Source organism: Aquarana catesbeiana, linkage group LG05 (genome assembly GCF_042186555.1).
Source record: "Aquarana catesbeiana isolate 2022-GZ linkage group LG05, ASM4218655v1, whole genome shotgun sequence".
Lineage (NCBI taxonomy): Eukaryota > Metazoa > Chordata > Amphibia > Anura > Ranidae > Aquarana > Aquarana catesbeiana.
This window is the reverse complement of record NC_133328.1, coordinates 564375808-564393661: the sequence shown is the minus strand read 5'-3', so window position 1 is coordinate 564393661 and position 17854 is coordinate 564375808. Positions and strand designations below refer to the sequence as shown.

Below are 17854 nucleotides of genomic sequence, written 5' to 3'. Positions count from 1 at the left end.
GGGGGCTGGTCACTGCCAGGTGTCCAACACTGGAGATCACACACTGCCCACAACTTGACCCATGGAAGTACAGCATAAGCTGTTTACATTGTAGAGTTTGTTTACATTGTAAAGTGAATGTAAGTAAAAAGTTGAACCTGTGTTTATTTTGAATGCCCAAACGTAAACCAGTAACATTCCAAAAAAAATATTTTTTATTAGCCCATGATATGGTGATTGAAGTAACCTCAATCTGACTTTAATAATCACTTTCCTAAATAAAAAGTTTCCTCTTCTGCGATCCCACTGACTAATTTCATTTAGTAAATGTCAAGCAGATTACTTCCTTTTCCACAGTTACAATGCAGACATAGGAAAGCTGAATGTAAACAGAGCACAGTTTACATGGTTGGGACCAGTGATGATGGCTTTCAAATGAAAAGGGAAGTCATATCTAGTTGGTAATATTTTTTAAGTTGTTTGGTGAACCTGGATTTATTGAAAGCTCTATTTTGATGTGAAAATACAGTTATGTTTTAAAATGAGTTGGCTAGCTTGGCGCTTGCAATATCTTTCCTTACTCACATCCCTCCCTAATTTGGTCAAGTCTTCACCCACAAAGCTGGACTCAAGCTTCTTTGCATTTCTACATTAAAGGAGTTTTATTGGTTTTGTTATATGATAGCTCTTTTTCACAAGCAATGGGGAGGGTATTTGGCTTGGAGATGACTCAAGCTGCCTTGTAGAAACCATTGGGCGTCAAGAATTGTCCCTTGATTTACATGATCTTTGCTGTATTTTTCATCACATAAGGGAGTTAAAATACATTTAAAAGACAACTGCAGTATGTTATACACATTCTTTTTTTCAGAACCAAAGAAAATGGCTTTGACAGAGAGCCTTTGCACTCAGAGCATCCAAGCAAGCGGCCGTGCACTATAAGCCCTGGCCAGCGGTTCAGTCCAAATAATGGCTTATCCTATCAACCCAATGGTCTGCCTCACCCTACCCCACCACCACCTCAGCATTACCGTTTGGATGATATGGCAATTGCCCACCACTACAGGGACTCATACAGACACCCCAACCTCAGGGACAGAAACAGACCTATGGGTAAGAGCTCTAGAGGTCTTTCCATATTTCTCCTGTGGTAATACAACTTTGTGGAGAATATTAAAGGAGAACAAAAGGAAAAATGTACATAACCTTTATTTAGTCCATTAATATAATAATGTTTAAGTTATTTTAATATGTGCTTGTGTCATTCTTCATTATATTAATCTTCCACCATCCCCCTATATACCAGCTAAAGTTTAAAATCAGGTTTATGGAGAGTGCCTGTATGCTGGAATTGGAAAGAATGTACAGAGCATAAGTGACTGACACTATTCTGTCTACCAGGTCTTTTGATATGCACCTCTAACAGTTACATGAACTGCAATTGCCTTAAAGATGTGTTTATTACAAACCTGTGCTCACATAAAGCACAACTTAGAGGACAACACTGTTACAGGAAAGCAGTAACCAAAATGTGCCATGGCTTATGTCTGAAGAGCACCATTAGAGCCCTTCACCTCTTCCCTAAAGTGCCAATGATCCCCATGGCACACATTCGCTAATTATGTCCCAAGAGCATCACTAAAGTCCTTCACCTCTTCCCTAAAATGCCAATGACCCCCTAGTAGCAGGTGTATATATAAATCCCACCAATATCCAAAAAAGCATTGCTATAAGCATCATTTTGGTATAGACATTTTAGAGGGCTCCACTGGAGCTTTACAGACATGTTTAGTAACACTAATGGTAAGCCGTGGCTTTTTATGGTGCATTATATCCAATGACATCCTGTTCTGTAAGTTTTTATGTCAACACAGGTTTACAGAGTTCAGGCATGGTTCAGAATGCAAGATTGAGGCTCCTCAGAGTAACAACTGCAGTCTTCAAAATGGACTGTCACTCTCAATAAGTAAACAGTTCTGTTGCAAGGGGGAAACACTAAAAAAAATAGCTACACTGGAAAAGGAAAGGTTACAAATACAGTCAGTGACCATAAGGACTGATGAAAAGTGATTGTCTTATTTACTTTGGCTAGAGTTTTTCCTTAACACATTTAGTTCTCTGGATGTTAAGTAAATAAGGCTTTGGCCATTGTTATAGTACAAAATATGATATAAAAAATGAAAGTCAATAAATCACATTTTGCTATTGATTTGGTGTAGGAGAAAAGCTCTTGAAATAACAATCATTTGCTTTCTGCTGTGAAAGTAGTAATTAAACACTTGGAACTCCATAGAAGACTTGACAGCCTAACTAGCACAGCTTATCTCCTACTCTTCAAATCAAATTTATCAATGACAAAGGGGATGTGAACGTACAAACGCATGGTGTGCATCGATTGCTGCACAGCTAGGAATTTAGTACATTCTGACACTCTGTCTTGCTATTGTCTCCTTTGAGCTGTATACTATTTTCTGGCCTTTGCTGCTTTTACTTATCCATAGAAACATAGTAATACAATTTCCTATAGAAATTTTCCTTTGTTTTTTTTTCACCAAAAAAAATATGTTATGTCCCACCACTACCACCATCATGAAAAAGAACATTCTTTGAAGCTATTGTTGAAAGACGTTATCCATTTTTCAAAAGGGTGTTAATTAGTGTTATATGAGACTATACATCTGCTTTGTCTAGGGTTGCCAGCAGCACGTCAAGAAGAAATGATAGACCATAGACTAACAGACAGAGAGTGGGCAGAAGAATGGAAGCACCTTGATCACGTAAGAACCTCTACATATTCATAAAAGCACAAAGGAATGCCAACTTATAATTTAATTTGCAAGTAATCAAGAAAAGTAATTATAAAACACGAAGACTTTGCTGATTTTGAAGTTTTTAATACATTACATAGAAAGAGAAGTTGTAAGAAGATATATATAAAATCATGAGCTATAAATGTGTTTTGTATAAAGAATATGCTTACTTACATTTAAAAGATGTTTTCCATCTTTAAAGTCTTTGCACATGGCATAGGTTTCTAGATATGTAGAAAAATGTATTTCATATGTAAAAAGCTTTGCAGTGGGTCCCATGAATAATTTTTTTTTTCAGCTAAAACTTAACATATTCTGTAACTTATTTTTGCTGTATTTGCAAAGCAGCATCAGCATTCAAAAATGAATGAATATATGATTGATTATTGAATAGTGCTTTGCATTTTGTGCACCTCTACTCAATCCAAGGGATAGTTTCAACCGCAATAAATACTGTATAACAAATATAAACGTAAGACAACCTGAGAGTTTATTCCTGTAATTCTTTGTGTTAAAGCAAACATAAAACAAGGCAACTAATTGCATTGGAATTGGAACTGTTTTAAATTCGACTGATCATTATGTAGACATATACAGGGACAACAGTCATGATCCATGAAAGCAGAAGGTCAGGCGTTTGTCCAAGCACAGACTTTATTCAAAAAATGTGTGAGATTAATAGCACTAGATCCAAAATACCCAGGCTTCATCTATGAGGCCTTAGGGTTCCACATCCCAAAGCAGAATGATTTTGGAAAGGCAGTTCTTGAACCAAAAGGAAATTACCTGTAGATGGCATTTTATATATACAAAAAAACAAAGAAAGGGCCAGACAAGGTAAAGTTAACAAATTGAGAAATCTCACTATAAATACGGATAATACAATGATTGTTATAATTGCAATTTTTTATGCATTCCTGTGTTTTTATAGCCCTGATGAAGGGAGTCTCCTATAGACCCCTGAAACATGATGGCTTTTTAGAGGACTTGTTAATAGTTTGCTTTTTCTTACATAGACTTTACCAACAGTCTGATTGTTTTTGTTTTATATTTCACATATTCAAAGCTTCATGTCAGACCAAAACGTCATTCTCTTCCCTTGTCGTGAGTTTTGTTGAATGTTTTCATATTCACTGTGCTTCTGGATGACAGCTGCTCTATATTCAAAGAGAATTAGATAAAAGATTTCTTAGTTACATTTTACCACCGGCAACTTAAGTATGTCAGGTACCTAGAGGCCTTTGAGGCTAGGTTTATTGGGCCATTGTGAGTGCTTCTGGACTTGAAGCAGTTGAAGGGACTACTTTGACTAAAGCTCATCAAATCAAATAACATGGGGAATGTTGGTAAGCATTATATCTGCATAGGATTAGGACACAAATGTGTTTGTACATATACAGTGTATGTGTGTGTGTGTGTGTATATATATATATATATATATATATATATATATATATATATATATGAATTATTGCAACAGAGACGAGAAAACAGATTTACAGCAAGGCCTTTTTCTAAAGAGTATTGCTCAGTTCAGGCAATTTCTCAGCGCTTTCCAAAGTAGCTGCCTGAATTGATTATTCTCCCTTTGCCACGCTTCAGTTGCCTAACTAATTTACAGTATATCATCTTTATACGTTGTACATTGTCTTCACGCACTGTTGTCGAGAGCTAAATAATGACACACATTCCAGTCGCCGTTTGCAGCAGCCCTATGCAAATTTCAAGGCAGCAGAATTACTAAGTCATAATATATTTAAAACGAATAACTCTACCATCATCACAGATGGCAGATGAAAGTACTTTCCGAGTGTTTGAAAGCTCGGCTTAATGAATGTTGCATGTTCACAGACAGATCTTGTGTCTTTTTGAGTCATTATACTTTTATGCTGAGAGGAAAAAAGGGAGGACTGCAAGATGCATTGGTCATAGTGGAAGCTTCTAACAATACATGTTTAGTCGAAGGAACAATTGGGGCATGTGTTCAGGGCAGTTGGGTTTGAATGCCTTAAAAATACGTTATCATATATTTGCAGTAGTGCTTATTGTGGATCATTGTTGTAAAGTGATGTCATTTTGTACATGATTTACATATATTTACTTAAATTCTGTAAATATATTTTGCAACCATCAATATTAAATAACTATTGCAGGAAAAACAATTACAATGCAAAAAAAGAGCATATTTATGAATGGTCAGATTATTGTTTGGCTAAATGAAGCAACATTTCCTAGCGCTCATCAAAAGGCATAGGTGCAGTACTATTCACCATATTAATAACATACCAACTGCTGCACAATCTTAAGTCTAAAATCTTAATTTGCATACATTGGATGCACTGCCTGCACATGCCAATAGCAAGCTATATTATGTCTGCCATAGAGAAGGGTAAAATGCTGATGAATGCCCAGCTAGAAGAAAAGCAAGTATATGTAATCAAGTATGGCTGCCTCATGTACATAAAGCCTAAGCAAAAAACAACTTTTTAAACAGTAATACATGTTTATAATAGTAATCACACATATATGATCATATACTACATATTTAAATATTTTAAATAATACTTCTCTTTGCCTATGTAATGGGAAACTGACACTTACATTTTGGGTATTTCTTTACATCCACCAGCAAACTATATCCCAGTAGTTGCTGGTACTCTTATATTAAAGATGACTCTTAATTTGAACATATGAAAATGCAGCTCAAGTGTTGCATCATCCTAAGTTCCGCCTCTGTTCTCAGAAAGGGAGGTACCTTACAGAATCAAGAAGCTTCATTGTGAATTACTTACAAACTATGGTTGTAGTGAATTAAATCACATCTACATTAGAGAATGATTAAGTGGCCTTTTTAATCCTAGAACAAGTTTGTTGCATAGCGTTAGCACATAACTTTTTGCCTGTTTAATTGATTGGACTTGTTAAGATAACAGACCTACAAAAAAAACACCTATATGCAGAATTGCTTTATTGCAGTGTTTACACTGTGAATTTATATAATTATTTTCTTTTTTTCCTCTTAGCTACTAAACTGCATAATGGATATGGTAGAAAAAACAAGACGATCCCTCACTGTGCTACGGCGATGTCAAGAAGCAGATCGCGAAGAGCTCAATTACTGGATCAGGCGGTACAGTGATGCGGAGGATTTAAAAAAAGGTAGCAGCAGCACCAGCCATTCCAGACAACAGAGTCCCGTGAATCCAGATGCTGTCCCCTTAGGTACATTAGATTAACTTGTGGGTCTTTGTACCCTTGTGCATGTTTGTATTTTCTCCACTGCCGCCCAAAAGCATGGCCTTGTGTGGAGAGGCTGACCCAACTGTAAAAGGCGTTTATTGTGTATCTAAATTAAACACAAATGTAATATATTGCAGCTCAACATTCCTTAGTTGTAGTGACTGCATTCGTTTTCATTATTTACTCTTTTCTTTCCTTTATTTTTTTTCATCTGATGACCCTGCGAATAACACACAGGGGTTGATTTACTAAAACTGGAGAGTGCAAAATCCAGTGCAACTGTGCATGGTAGCCAATCAGCTTCTAACCACAGCTTGTTCAGTTGAGCTTTGACAAAAAAAACCTGGAAGCTGATTGGTTTCTATGCAGAGCTGCACCAGATTTTGCACTCTCCAGTTTTAGTAAATAAACCCCACATTCTGTACTTTTGTGCCTACACTTCATTTTATTTTTAAAGGGAGCTATGATTGTCACACAGGGAGCTTTTATACTTGCATGTGTAGTCAGATGAAGGAAAACTTCAAAAAGCTCTGGGAAGGCCAATCCAACACAGCAAGGCTTCCCTTGATGGACACCCAAGAGTAACTCAAACCGTAGAAATACAGAAAGGAGCACCAGGTCAAAATTGGCTAAGAGAAGATAATTTTATTTGTTGATTAAAAAAAAAGTAATATAAAAACAGACAACATGTTTTAGGGTAACATCACTCCTGCTTCATTGGGGCTACAAGAATAAGCAAAAAACATGATGAACAATGAGCATCTCATGCATGTTTATGACTGTTTTTTACTTATTCTTGTAGCCCTGAGAAAGGGGGAATGCTGTTGTCACCAAAATGCATTGGCTGTTTTTCTGACTTTTTTATCAACAATTACAATTATTTTGGACTCTTATCCAATTTTGTTCAGGTGCTCCTTTCTGTATTTCTGTGGTTATCACACAGGCTGACATTAGAACTTGTCTGCCCTTGGTCATCTTCATTATATAGTGAATTAAAGGGACTAATATTTTACGCAAGAAAGATAAGGTTTTTCCATTTCAGCTCCCAGGAAGTGACAAGGACACTGCATTTCTGGAAAGATCAATGGGTGTTTTCTGTACTTGTTAAAAAAAAGTTCTAAACCTATGTGAAAATGAATGCAGCCATCAGATCTAGGGGCTGGTAATCTGCGATATATAACATTTTTGTTTTTAGTTTTAGATGAGGATGCCACAAAATCCACATGATCCAGGAGTAGCGCTACAGGCCCCATGTGATAATGCCTTTGTTCCTTATATCAATGTGTATCAGTGTCAGGTACCACCATTAATGGACTCAGCCCAGTAAATGCTACCACTAACTGACTGCAGGAGGGATTTAGAAAGTCAGTCAAAGCAAAATGTCACAAAAGATATCCAAGGGATGCCATTGCTACGTCGATGACACCCAGATCTATCTCTCCACTCCTCAACTCACCCCCTCGATCTCCTCATGGATCTCAAACTTTCTGAGTGACATATCGGTATGGATGTCACACCACTTTCTCAAACTCAATCTTTCTAAAACTGAGCTTGTAATATTTCCTCCTTCCCGGTCCCCACCCCCCTATGACTTTACCATTATGATCAACAACACAACCATTGGTCCCTTCACATATGCCAGGGTGATGGGTATAATCCTTGACTCTGACCTCTCCTTCAGCCCCCACACCCAATCACTGGCTAAATCCCGCCGCCTTAACCTCCGCAACATCTCCAGAATTCGACCCTTCCTGTCTAATGACACCACAAAGCAACTTAATCACTCCTTGATTATTTCCCGCCTTGACTACGGCAACTCTCTCCTTAATGGCCTACCCTTACGCAGGCTATCCCCCCTTCAGTCTATTATGAATGCTGCTGCTAGACTAATACACCTCACTAACCGATCCAAGACTGCTGCCCCTCTCTGCCAATCCCTTAACTGGCTTCCCCCACCCCACCGTATAAAATTCAAAATGCTAACCACAACATACAAAGCCATCCACAACATCGCCCCCAGCTACATCACCAACCTCATCTGCAGATATCGCCCTAATCGTCCCCTCTGCTCCCCCCAGGGCCTCCTGCTCTCTAGCTCCCTTGTTACCTCTTCTCATGCTCGCCTTCAGGACTTCTCCAGAGCCTCTCTCATCCTCTTGAACTCCCTGCCCTGGTATATCCGATCAGCCCCTAACCTGTCCACCTTTAGGAGATCCTTGAAAACTCACTTATTCAGGGAAGCCTATCCCACAACAACTGTCCGTGAGCCACCCCCATCAAATCATTCCCCACATCTATTACCTTTTGTACCACCACTTCGTCTCTTTGGAATGTAAGCTCTACGAGCAGGGCCCTCCTGTCCCTTCTGTATTGAACTGTATTGTAATTGTGCTGTCCCCCCTCTACATTGTAAAGCACTGTGTAAACTGTATATAATAATAATCGTGTATAATAATAATAATAATAATTGCTGACCTCCTTCTGAAAAAAGCTAGTTTTATGAGCCAATGATTTGGAACAGGCATAATTCAAGTGAATTCAGAGGGTAGACACTATACTGATCTACCTACTTGTTCTTGGTTATTGACTCAGAAAGCATTGAAACCATAGGCTTAGCATGTTAACCAGGGAACTAGCTTTTTCTAAATGAAATAGTGGAAGTCACCATATTGTTCTTATGACCCATTTTCTTTAAGATGTTAATTGTGTTCCAAACACACCTCTGCACAGGAGATGGGTTCACTAAGCCAAGTCAGAATTCAGAAAATAATCTTGCGTTTTTATTGATCTTGGCTGTTTATCTAAATTTCTACACATACAATATATCATATGCATTTGGTTGGAATTATTTTAACATGTTTATCTCATCTTCAATGTATATTATTCATCACTTATGTTATACTTTCCACAGAAGTGTCTGCCAAAACACAAACATGAGAATTGCTTTTACACTGAGAGCTTTTCTTTTTATTGCCCTTGTTTTGGCAACTGATTCCCCTGTTAGGACGACCCACTAAAATTTATTGACCAAGCCTAGATGTGGAGTTTTGAATGAAAACAAACCATGCAAGCACTCCTGTTTTTATTTCACACTATATATTTTGCTTAAAACCCTATATTTTGAGAACACAGAAATGAATGCTTTTCTTCTCTTCATAAAAGCATGAAATGGTACCATTGTGAATTACGTCAGTGTTCTTATCCAGGGGAATAACATCTTCCTCCTTGTAGCAGGGATCATGTCATGTCACTCTGCCACAAGTGACTACAGTTTCAATTACATAAAGAAGCCTAGTCTAAAAAAAAATTCAAACAGGATGTTTGTCATTACATAATATTTTACATAATTGATGTTTTGTGTTAGAGAGAGAAGGTTTTGTCTTAAAAGAAAACCCATTGAAGAGGTTACACAGCCCAAGTTAAAGCATGTCTAAAGCCAAAACATTTATTTTATTTTGGGTGGAGTAGTGAAGAGTTAAAATCCTCATCCATTCTGTTGGTATCCCAGTGGGGAGATTTTCCTGCACTTCCTGTCTTCAGACAGAACAGGAAGTGAGAGGAGATCTCCTTAAAGAGAAAGTAAACCCCAATGGGTTTTACTTCCTCTTTCGCTCCCCGCAAGGCCTGCAAATTAAAAGCATAATGGGCTAGTATGCATCGCATACTAGCCCATTATATGACACTTACCTGCAAACGAAGCCTGCGATGTCCCCTGTGCAGGCTGCGTCCATCTTCACCCCTCGCGGGAGCCGTCAGTCACGGCGCACGCTGGGGGAAGAAATGGCACGGTGGTCCATTTCCTAACAGCGCATGCGCCGATGACGACATTGGTGCACTACAAGTGAAATATCTCCTAAATGGTGAACGTTTTTATTAGATATTTCCACTACCTATAGGTAAGCCTTATTCTAGGCTTACCTATAGATAAAACTAAGACAAAAGGGTTTACAACCACTTTAAAGTAAAAGCAATCCTCTGCTATACAATTGTCAATGCTACAAGTATCTCCAGATATCTGCCTAAGGCTAGGTTAACACTGATGCAAATTGGTTTCCCCGCATCCAATTAGCATGACAGAAGACTGTGACCGGCTCCCAATAGAGCCGATTCACACAGCTCCGTGGCTGCAGCGGTGCAGATTGCACAAGGGTCCTGTGCATCTTTGGCTCCATTTTGGGTCTGAACTCGGGCAAAAATTCAGGCCCTATTGGTCCCTAAAACAGAGAACAGGGTCACACCGGACCCCTGCTGTGAGCCACATCCGAAGGTAGTGTGAACCCAGCCTAAAGCGAAACTTCACACTAAAGGGGAAGTTCTGCTTTATGCCCTCCTCCCCTCCTCCTCTTCTAATTTTGGCGCTTCTTTTCAGTGAAGAGGGGGGGAGTGGGTAACTGGTTTTGACAGGTACCCGCTCCCACTTCCGGTGGATCATCGTGGCGGTTTGACCGGAAGTAATCCTCGCCTGTCTGCATCCTTCTGGGATAGGTGCATGCACAGTTGGCAGCTGACTATGAAGCCCCAAGGAATCACAGCTGCCTGCAGTAAATATGCCAGATCCAGGGACATACCAACCAGTGAACCTATATATCCCTATATCTCCCCTGTTTCTATACTTAAACATGTTGATGCATTTATCTTTTCGGTTAAATCTGCTACCTTACAAACCCTCATTAATGAGGCACTGTTGACTCTGTTGTATCTATATGTCAAAATAACGATAAAGATTATATAAAAAAAAATAAAAAGGTGAATATCTCAGGGGGGAGACACAGACAGCAATAAAAACCTGAGAGTTTCTAATCCTTCCCTATTCTATCCAAATGTAAAAAAGAAATGACTTTCGTTAGTCTATTGTAAAATCCACCTGTAAGCCATTGTTTGCTTTGCTTTTATATTTTTTATGCACTTGCTGGGAATCTTTTGCATGATGGCCTTTCAAAAAAGAATGGCAAGTTCTCCCTCTACAAAAAAAGGTTTGCAAGTTCTCCCTCTAATTGCATGTCATATAGTACAGAGAGCATCCTTGCTGAATGACCCCGCGTAAATAATAAAGTGAATACAGCATAAGCCAATCAGGTATGAGGTCTTTGTGAAAAGCAAAATCCAAAAACACAGCATGTATGCATATAGATATATATATATATATATATATATATATATATATATATATATATATATATATATATATATATATATATATATAAAATGAGCACATATGGCCGCCACCTGTTTATATACAACTAAACTATAAATAGAAGTCTATTTTCTTTAGCATTAAGTACCTCAGTAAGGTTGTTTGCATTGAGCTGAACATGCATATTAAAGTAAAATAATTTATTTTAAATCCAGTAATATTGGAGACAATCTGACCATAACAGGCAGCGTTGGATAGACTTTTATAGCCATTATCCCTATTTATGTGGGTCTAGTCAGTAGACTGATAGCTTGCACTTAAGGTAATAAACGCTTGTTTGTGGAGAACTTTGGGTTAGGCCGTCACGCCGTCTCTTTAGATGATTATATGTCTTTTTCCCTGTAGCCTAATTTTTAACTCCAGTATTTTGGCTAGCAGCCTCCAAGCTAGAATAACACTGCAAATAATCAGATATAATTTGAATCTGATGAAAATCATAACAAAGTATTTTTAGTGCCTAATTTGTAATACCACATAGTTTTGTCATATATTTTTCACAGCTGTTCAACAGCTTGCCTAATCTGTTCTTGGACGCGTTTTCTCCCTCTGCTCTGAAATATTTCTATGGTTACAGCATGTCATTTCATTCTCACGGAAGAGCGGTTTATGAGGTAAACCCTTTATTGATAAAGACATCGTCAGTTCAAAGTACAGTGAGGAACAAACACAGTTACAGAGTGCTTTATTACATCACAGGATTGTACACTTGCCAATATGACTACTGGAAAGCAATCAGATAATGGGGCTGCAGAAGCCACTGGAACAATAGTTTTCGGTTTCTGCTGGCAGACTGCACTTCAATCCATAGTTCAGGAAGTGGAATACATTGTCATCATCATTTGCTTTAGATGGCAAATTAGTCCTAAAAATGCTTGTTTTTTTTTTTTTTTTTTTTTGCTTAGAGAGATGGCCATCTTTCTTTTTATTGCTATATATTGTGGCTAAAGGGTTAATATTATAATATGTTGATCGTACGGTGCCAGTTAATTAAATCAGATTTTTGTAACAGGTAAATTATTTGTATGTGAACTTAAAGGGAGTTAAAGTCTCAAGGTTTTTTTACCTTCATGCATTCTATGCATGAAGGTGAAAAACCTTTTGTGCTTCCCCCCAGAGCCCCCCTTTTTCTTATTTGAACCTGTTCGTTCCAGGAACGAGCACAAGCCCAGCGGCTCCAGCCACTGTCTCTGTCTTCTTTGGATAGATTGATAGTAGCGGGAGCCATTGGCTCCCACTGTTGTCAATCACATCCAGTGACACTAAGGGGGCGGAGAGTGGGGGGCGGGGCCGAGTCCTGCTGTCTGTGTCAATGGACATACCAGCAGGACTCGTGAGCGCACCCGCACAAGTGCCCCCATGGAAATCGGCTCTCCGTGGGGGCACCCGATGAGGAGGAGCCAAGAGCACCACCAGGGCAGTCCAGAAGAAGAGGATCGGGGCTGCTTTCTGAAAAATCCTTGCACAAGCAGTATATGTTTGTTATTTTAAAAAAATGAACCTTTACAATCACTTTAACGTAATTGTAAACGATCACCTTGTAAAACAACCCATTCAGTTTAAAATAGAAATGAAAGGCAAAATTTTTGTATAGATATAAAAATACATTATAAACACTTTTTTTCCCCTTTTCAATTAGATCACATTCCATCTGTTCTCAGCTGCATACGAGTTGGGGGGGATGAGAAGCAGCAGCACACTGAGCTTCCCAGTGAAAGGCTGTGCGGGGTGGGGGGTGATGTTAGGACAAGTCTGATCATTGGAGGAGAGCATATGGAGTTCCCAGCACAGCTAGAGAACTGACCACAGTGTGTTCTCCTGAATAGTGTGGTCAGTTTTTAATAGGAAAGCAGAGGGACTGGTGGGAACACCAGGGATTTCACATACAGGGAACAATACAAAGAGAACAGGACACTTTTTCATACAAGTGCATGGTACAGCAGGCTCATATCAGGAATTTTTAGTTTTGGGGTAACAAATGCTTTAATCTTAAACTTGATTTTTTATTTTTTTTGCCTTTTTTTCCCTATGCTTTGAGAAAGGTGGATAGATTTCTTCCTCTAAATAAGGGATATTACTGAAGCATTTATAAGCAAGTATACCTTTTGTTGTTTGTATTTGTTAGCCATACATAGATTTGTTTTTTCAATCAGCCAATGGGCTGATTGAAAACAACTGAACGGGTTCCCCTATCCACACAAGCGATGTGTATGGAGCAATCCTCCACACTGTATTATTGTATTGTGACAGTGCGGACTCCTCCACTATCAGAATACACTGTTCAGCGCTGCAGCCAATTGGTTGCAGAACTGATTGAAGGAACATTTTCTAACAAGCCGTTCATTAGGTCAGCTTCTCTGGAACAGGAACAGCCATAGATGTGGCTGGTTCCTGCTGAACCCAAATGCATTTTTATACATCTATGGCCAGGTTTAGTCTTCTGCTTGTTCTTTGGCCAAAGGTTATTTGGCTTTTGTAACATGGTATTCTATTGCCACAACTAAGAAGTCTAAAATGTGTTCATATCTATTTCACTGACTTATATATTCCCCATTTAAATGTATTGCTGGATCAATAACTTTTAAATTTCATGTCTGTCATTGAAGATGAACCCCCAGGCAGATATAAAAAAACTCAAACTAGTGCGATTCTGCATTCTATAAAAATTATTAAATGTATTTTGCAATGCAAATATGGTTTACGTACCTAGATTTTTGTTGATAATAGTCTTCGGTAGCTACTTCTACAGCATCACTCAGACTTTACTAAGGCTGCTTTCACACTGGGGCGGTAGGGGGCGTCGGCGGTAAAACAGCGCTATTTATAGCGCTGCTTTACCGCGGTATTCGGCCGATAGCGGTGCGGTTTTAACCCCCCGCTGGCGGCCGAAAAAGGGTTAAAACCACTCGTATAGCGCAGCTATAGCCGCGGTATTGCCGCGGTGTAGCCGCGCTGTCCCATTGATTTCAATGGGCAGGAGCGGTTTAGGAGTGGTGAATACACCGCTCCTTCACCGCTCCAAAGATGCGGCTGGCAGGAGTTTTTTTCTTCTCCTGTCAGCGCACCTTTTCAGTGTGAAAGCCCTCGGGCTTTCACATTGAACAAACAGCAGCGGCTGTTTTGGGTCGGTTTGCAGGCGCTATTTTTAGCGCAATAACGCCTGCAAACCGCCCCAGTGTGAAAGAGGTCTTAGGGAGTGTTAGCACTTAGAACCAATCAAACTCTGCTACATTGCACATGTGCTAATAGTGAACATGCTGAGAGGAAGAGGGTGATGAATCATCTGTGTGTTGCTGATCCTTCTGACCCAGTGATTGTGACCCAGTGATTTTGACCGAGCTGCCATGCAGGACTGTTTGAATCATTTATTCGGTTGCACGGAACTACAAATAATTTGTCAGTGTAAAATATTTCTCATATATTTCAGCTGTGTATTTAGCTGCTTGATGGAGTTCATCTTTAACGCTGTTGCATTTAACCTCCCTGACGGTATTCCTGAGTGTGGCTCGGGGTTCAATTTCAGCACCATTAGCGGTAACCCCGAGCCACACTCGAGATTACATCTCAGGATCCTGGTGCGGTATACTTACCTTGTCCCCAGGATCCTACGATGTCTCCCCGCGCTGTCTGCGGGCTCCGTCTTCTGCCCGAAGCCTCTCTGTGCCAGGTGTGTCGCGACGCACGGGGTGGAGCCTGGAGGCAAATTAAAAAAACTGTAAAATTCATAAAACATTCAAGTACACTGTAATCTTACAGATTACATTACTGTATGAAATCATTTCACTTCCCTTTTGTCCCTAGTGCTTTGGCCCATGCCCTGCATGCAGTTTTATATTATATATAGTTACATAGTTAGTAAGGTTGAATAAATACACCAGTCCATCCAGTTCAACCTGAGTGAGTGTGCGTGTCTCCAGTTATCCCTATTTATTTAAGGTACCCATATAGCGCCGACAATTTATGCATTGCTCCACACATACATTGCACACTCATGATCCCTACCCTCAAAGAGCCCACAATCCAAGGTCCCCAAACTCACATTCATATACTAGGGCCAATTTTGGACAGAAGCCAATTAACCTATATACTGTTCTTTCTGCCTGGAAACTTGAGATTGTCCATAGCAACCAGATAGTGCCCCTTTACGTCAAAAGTGGCTTTAGACCAGCTAGAAAACAGCGATAGTAAATGAGAAAACTTGCAGAATTGAGCGATAGTGAATCGTGGGTAAATTTATTTTATTATTATATTATTTTTTTTAAATTATTTATATTTATTTATTATATAATAATTTATGATTTTGTGTTTCAAACTTCATCATACCCGGGATATCTACTAGACTCTTGGTGGACAGATTTAAGTGTGTTATTGCTAAGAATTACAGACCTACAATATAAAACGCCAAATTTCTATGCAAAATAATTGTACCGCTTTGAGACGCAAAAATCTGAAACAATCATACCGCCAGGGAGGTTAATGAAAGCGATTATGTTATTCAGTCAGTAGGCTTTCTTTTCATGTAAATTCTCATCGCAGTGTGTCAGAACCTTTCCAAAAATTATTATTGGGAATGTATAGTCAATTTTTGGTATTTTAAGACCTATATTCCATGTACTAAAGGTGTTGTAAATATTATCATTGTCCTCTTCTATGTATTTGTAATTATATATTGTATGTACATGGCAGCCATGCCCATTGTTTATGCAGACTGTCCTTGCTTAGTGATGTTGCTATGTCTTTCTTTCAATTTTAAGTCAAATTACTTTAATAGGTATAGACTGTTTACTGTTTACTTTGATGCACAAAGTGAATGGCCACATAGCTTAGCAAATAGGATAAACTGTGTTCACTTCAGTCATCCAATCCCGTGCAAGCATAATCCTGTTTTATTTGCCTGATACATGATTGGATATTCCGATTTACATAGCTTCTCTTCATTTTCCAAGCTAAGTGAACAGTCAGCCCTAATCAGTTTGTTCAGACTGACTGCAATCCATACTGTACCTAGGTGGAACAAATTTTTATCTCAACATTCACTCAGCAACTAGTGTTAGACACACTTGTTTGACATACAAATAACCACTAGAGGGAGAATCTTCAATACTGTGAACTATGAAATGCAATCATGAAAATATCGAATAGCTAGCTGGTAAAAATGTGAAAATGACATAAAAAAATCTATTTCAGGTGAACATTACAATAATAACTCAAAATGTGTGCTTACTGAAAACACGCTGTTTTCCTGTAATATTGAATCCATCGAAGAAAAAACAATTGCCTTGATATGTTTTAAAACCCTTTTTATTTGTGTTTTGTAAGATTCAAAACAAAAAAAATCACTGTATCGAATTAAAAGAAAATCAAACAAAAGAATATTTCCTTTGTATAATATCACATTTGAATGTGTTTAACAAAATTGGTATTTATATTGTCTTTATTATGCTGGTATTGAAGAAAGCCTTTCTTTTCCAAAAATAACAGATCTCAAAGTCTGCTGAGAAAACTGAGGACTGACCTATCCCTCCTAACTCTTGTGACTTTTTACTGGCAGAATTCAAAGTTTCAATGAATAGATAGGGGTGGGCTGTTCTTCAGCTTTTTCTGCAGAAATCGAGATTTGCCTGGCTCTCAAGGGTTAAAGTAGTGTTCTAATCCTTGTCAGGTTTTTTCACCATCTTTGTCCTATTTGCGAAATTTCCCTTCACTTCCTGTCCCATAACCAAAACAGGAAGTGAAAGGAAATCCCTCCAAAGTTAGAGAATCCTTGGTTGTAACCAGAATTAGTGTTCCCATTGGAAGCTGTCCCCTCTACTACTGTTCTGGGGTCAGCCCAAAATTTGGTATTTTTTACATTTACTAAGCTCTGGAGCAACTGCTCTTGCAGAGTGCAACGTTCCAGTCTATTTGCCTTCAGTAAATTAACCCTATTGAGTTGGCTGTTGGACAGTCTATCAGATAGACTTGACAGGCAGCCCGATAGCCAAGTGGAGGAGCACACACAGACTGACAGTGCTGCTGCTAATTGTGGGGTTGTAGCTTAGCGTTGTTAGACTGCAACAGAAAGCCCTGTTATTGACTAGATCTACATGGAAGAAACTATGCAATAGATTCATAAACTGTATACAATGAGTCATGATGCCAAAAATACTAATTTCAGATTTAGGATTTACATACACTTTAATGGCTTTATGGAGTGCTGAAAAAGCCGGGCAGCGTATGTGCAGACATATGAACAACTATGTGTTACATTCAGGGTGCTACATATATTATTTCAGCATGTGATAGTATAGATAGTATGTGATAGAACAGCGATGGCAAACTTTGGCACCCCAGATGTTTTGGAACTATATTTCCCATGATGCTCAACTACACATGAGCATCATGGGAAATATAGTTCCAAAACCTCTGGGGTGCAAGGTTCACCATCACTGGTATAGAATGTCTTCTAAAACCTTGATTACCAATTTTTTTAATCCCTGTAACCCAACCTCAGTTAAGGAGTCCAGTGATCCAATAAAAAAAAGACCACCTTGCTGTTTACTTCATTGGATTAAATTACACCTTTCACTCATGTACAAAGGAAGACAGCTTGGCATAATACAATTTACTGAGGAGTATATTTCTTTATTTGGCC

At 38.8% G+C, this 17854-nt stretch overlaps 1 protein-coding gene across 7 annotated transcripts in view; it reads left to right on the top strand.

Moving 5' to 3' along the window:
* RUNX1T1 (RUNX1 partner transcriptional co-repressor 1) overlaps positions 1-17854 on the top strand; it is a 216015-nt gene that overhangs the window by 172976 nt on the left and 25185 nt on the right. For all 7 annotated transcript variants that reach the window (XM_073631944.1, XM_073631947.1, XM_073631946.1 and 4 more), the window contains exons 6-8: positions 851-1092; positions 2671-2756; positions 5813-6011. In XM_073631944.1, the coding sequence (XP_073488045.1) occupies positions 851-1092; positions 2671-2756; positions 5813-6011 (527 nt within the window). The remainder of the gene's footprint in view (positions 1-850; positions 1093-2670; positions 2757-5812; positions 6012-17854) is intronic.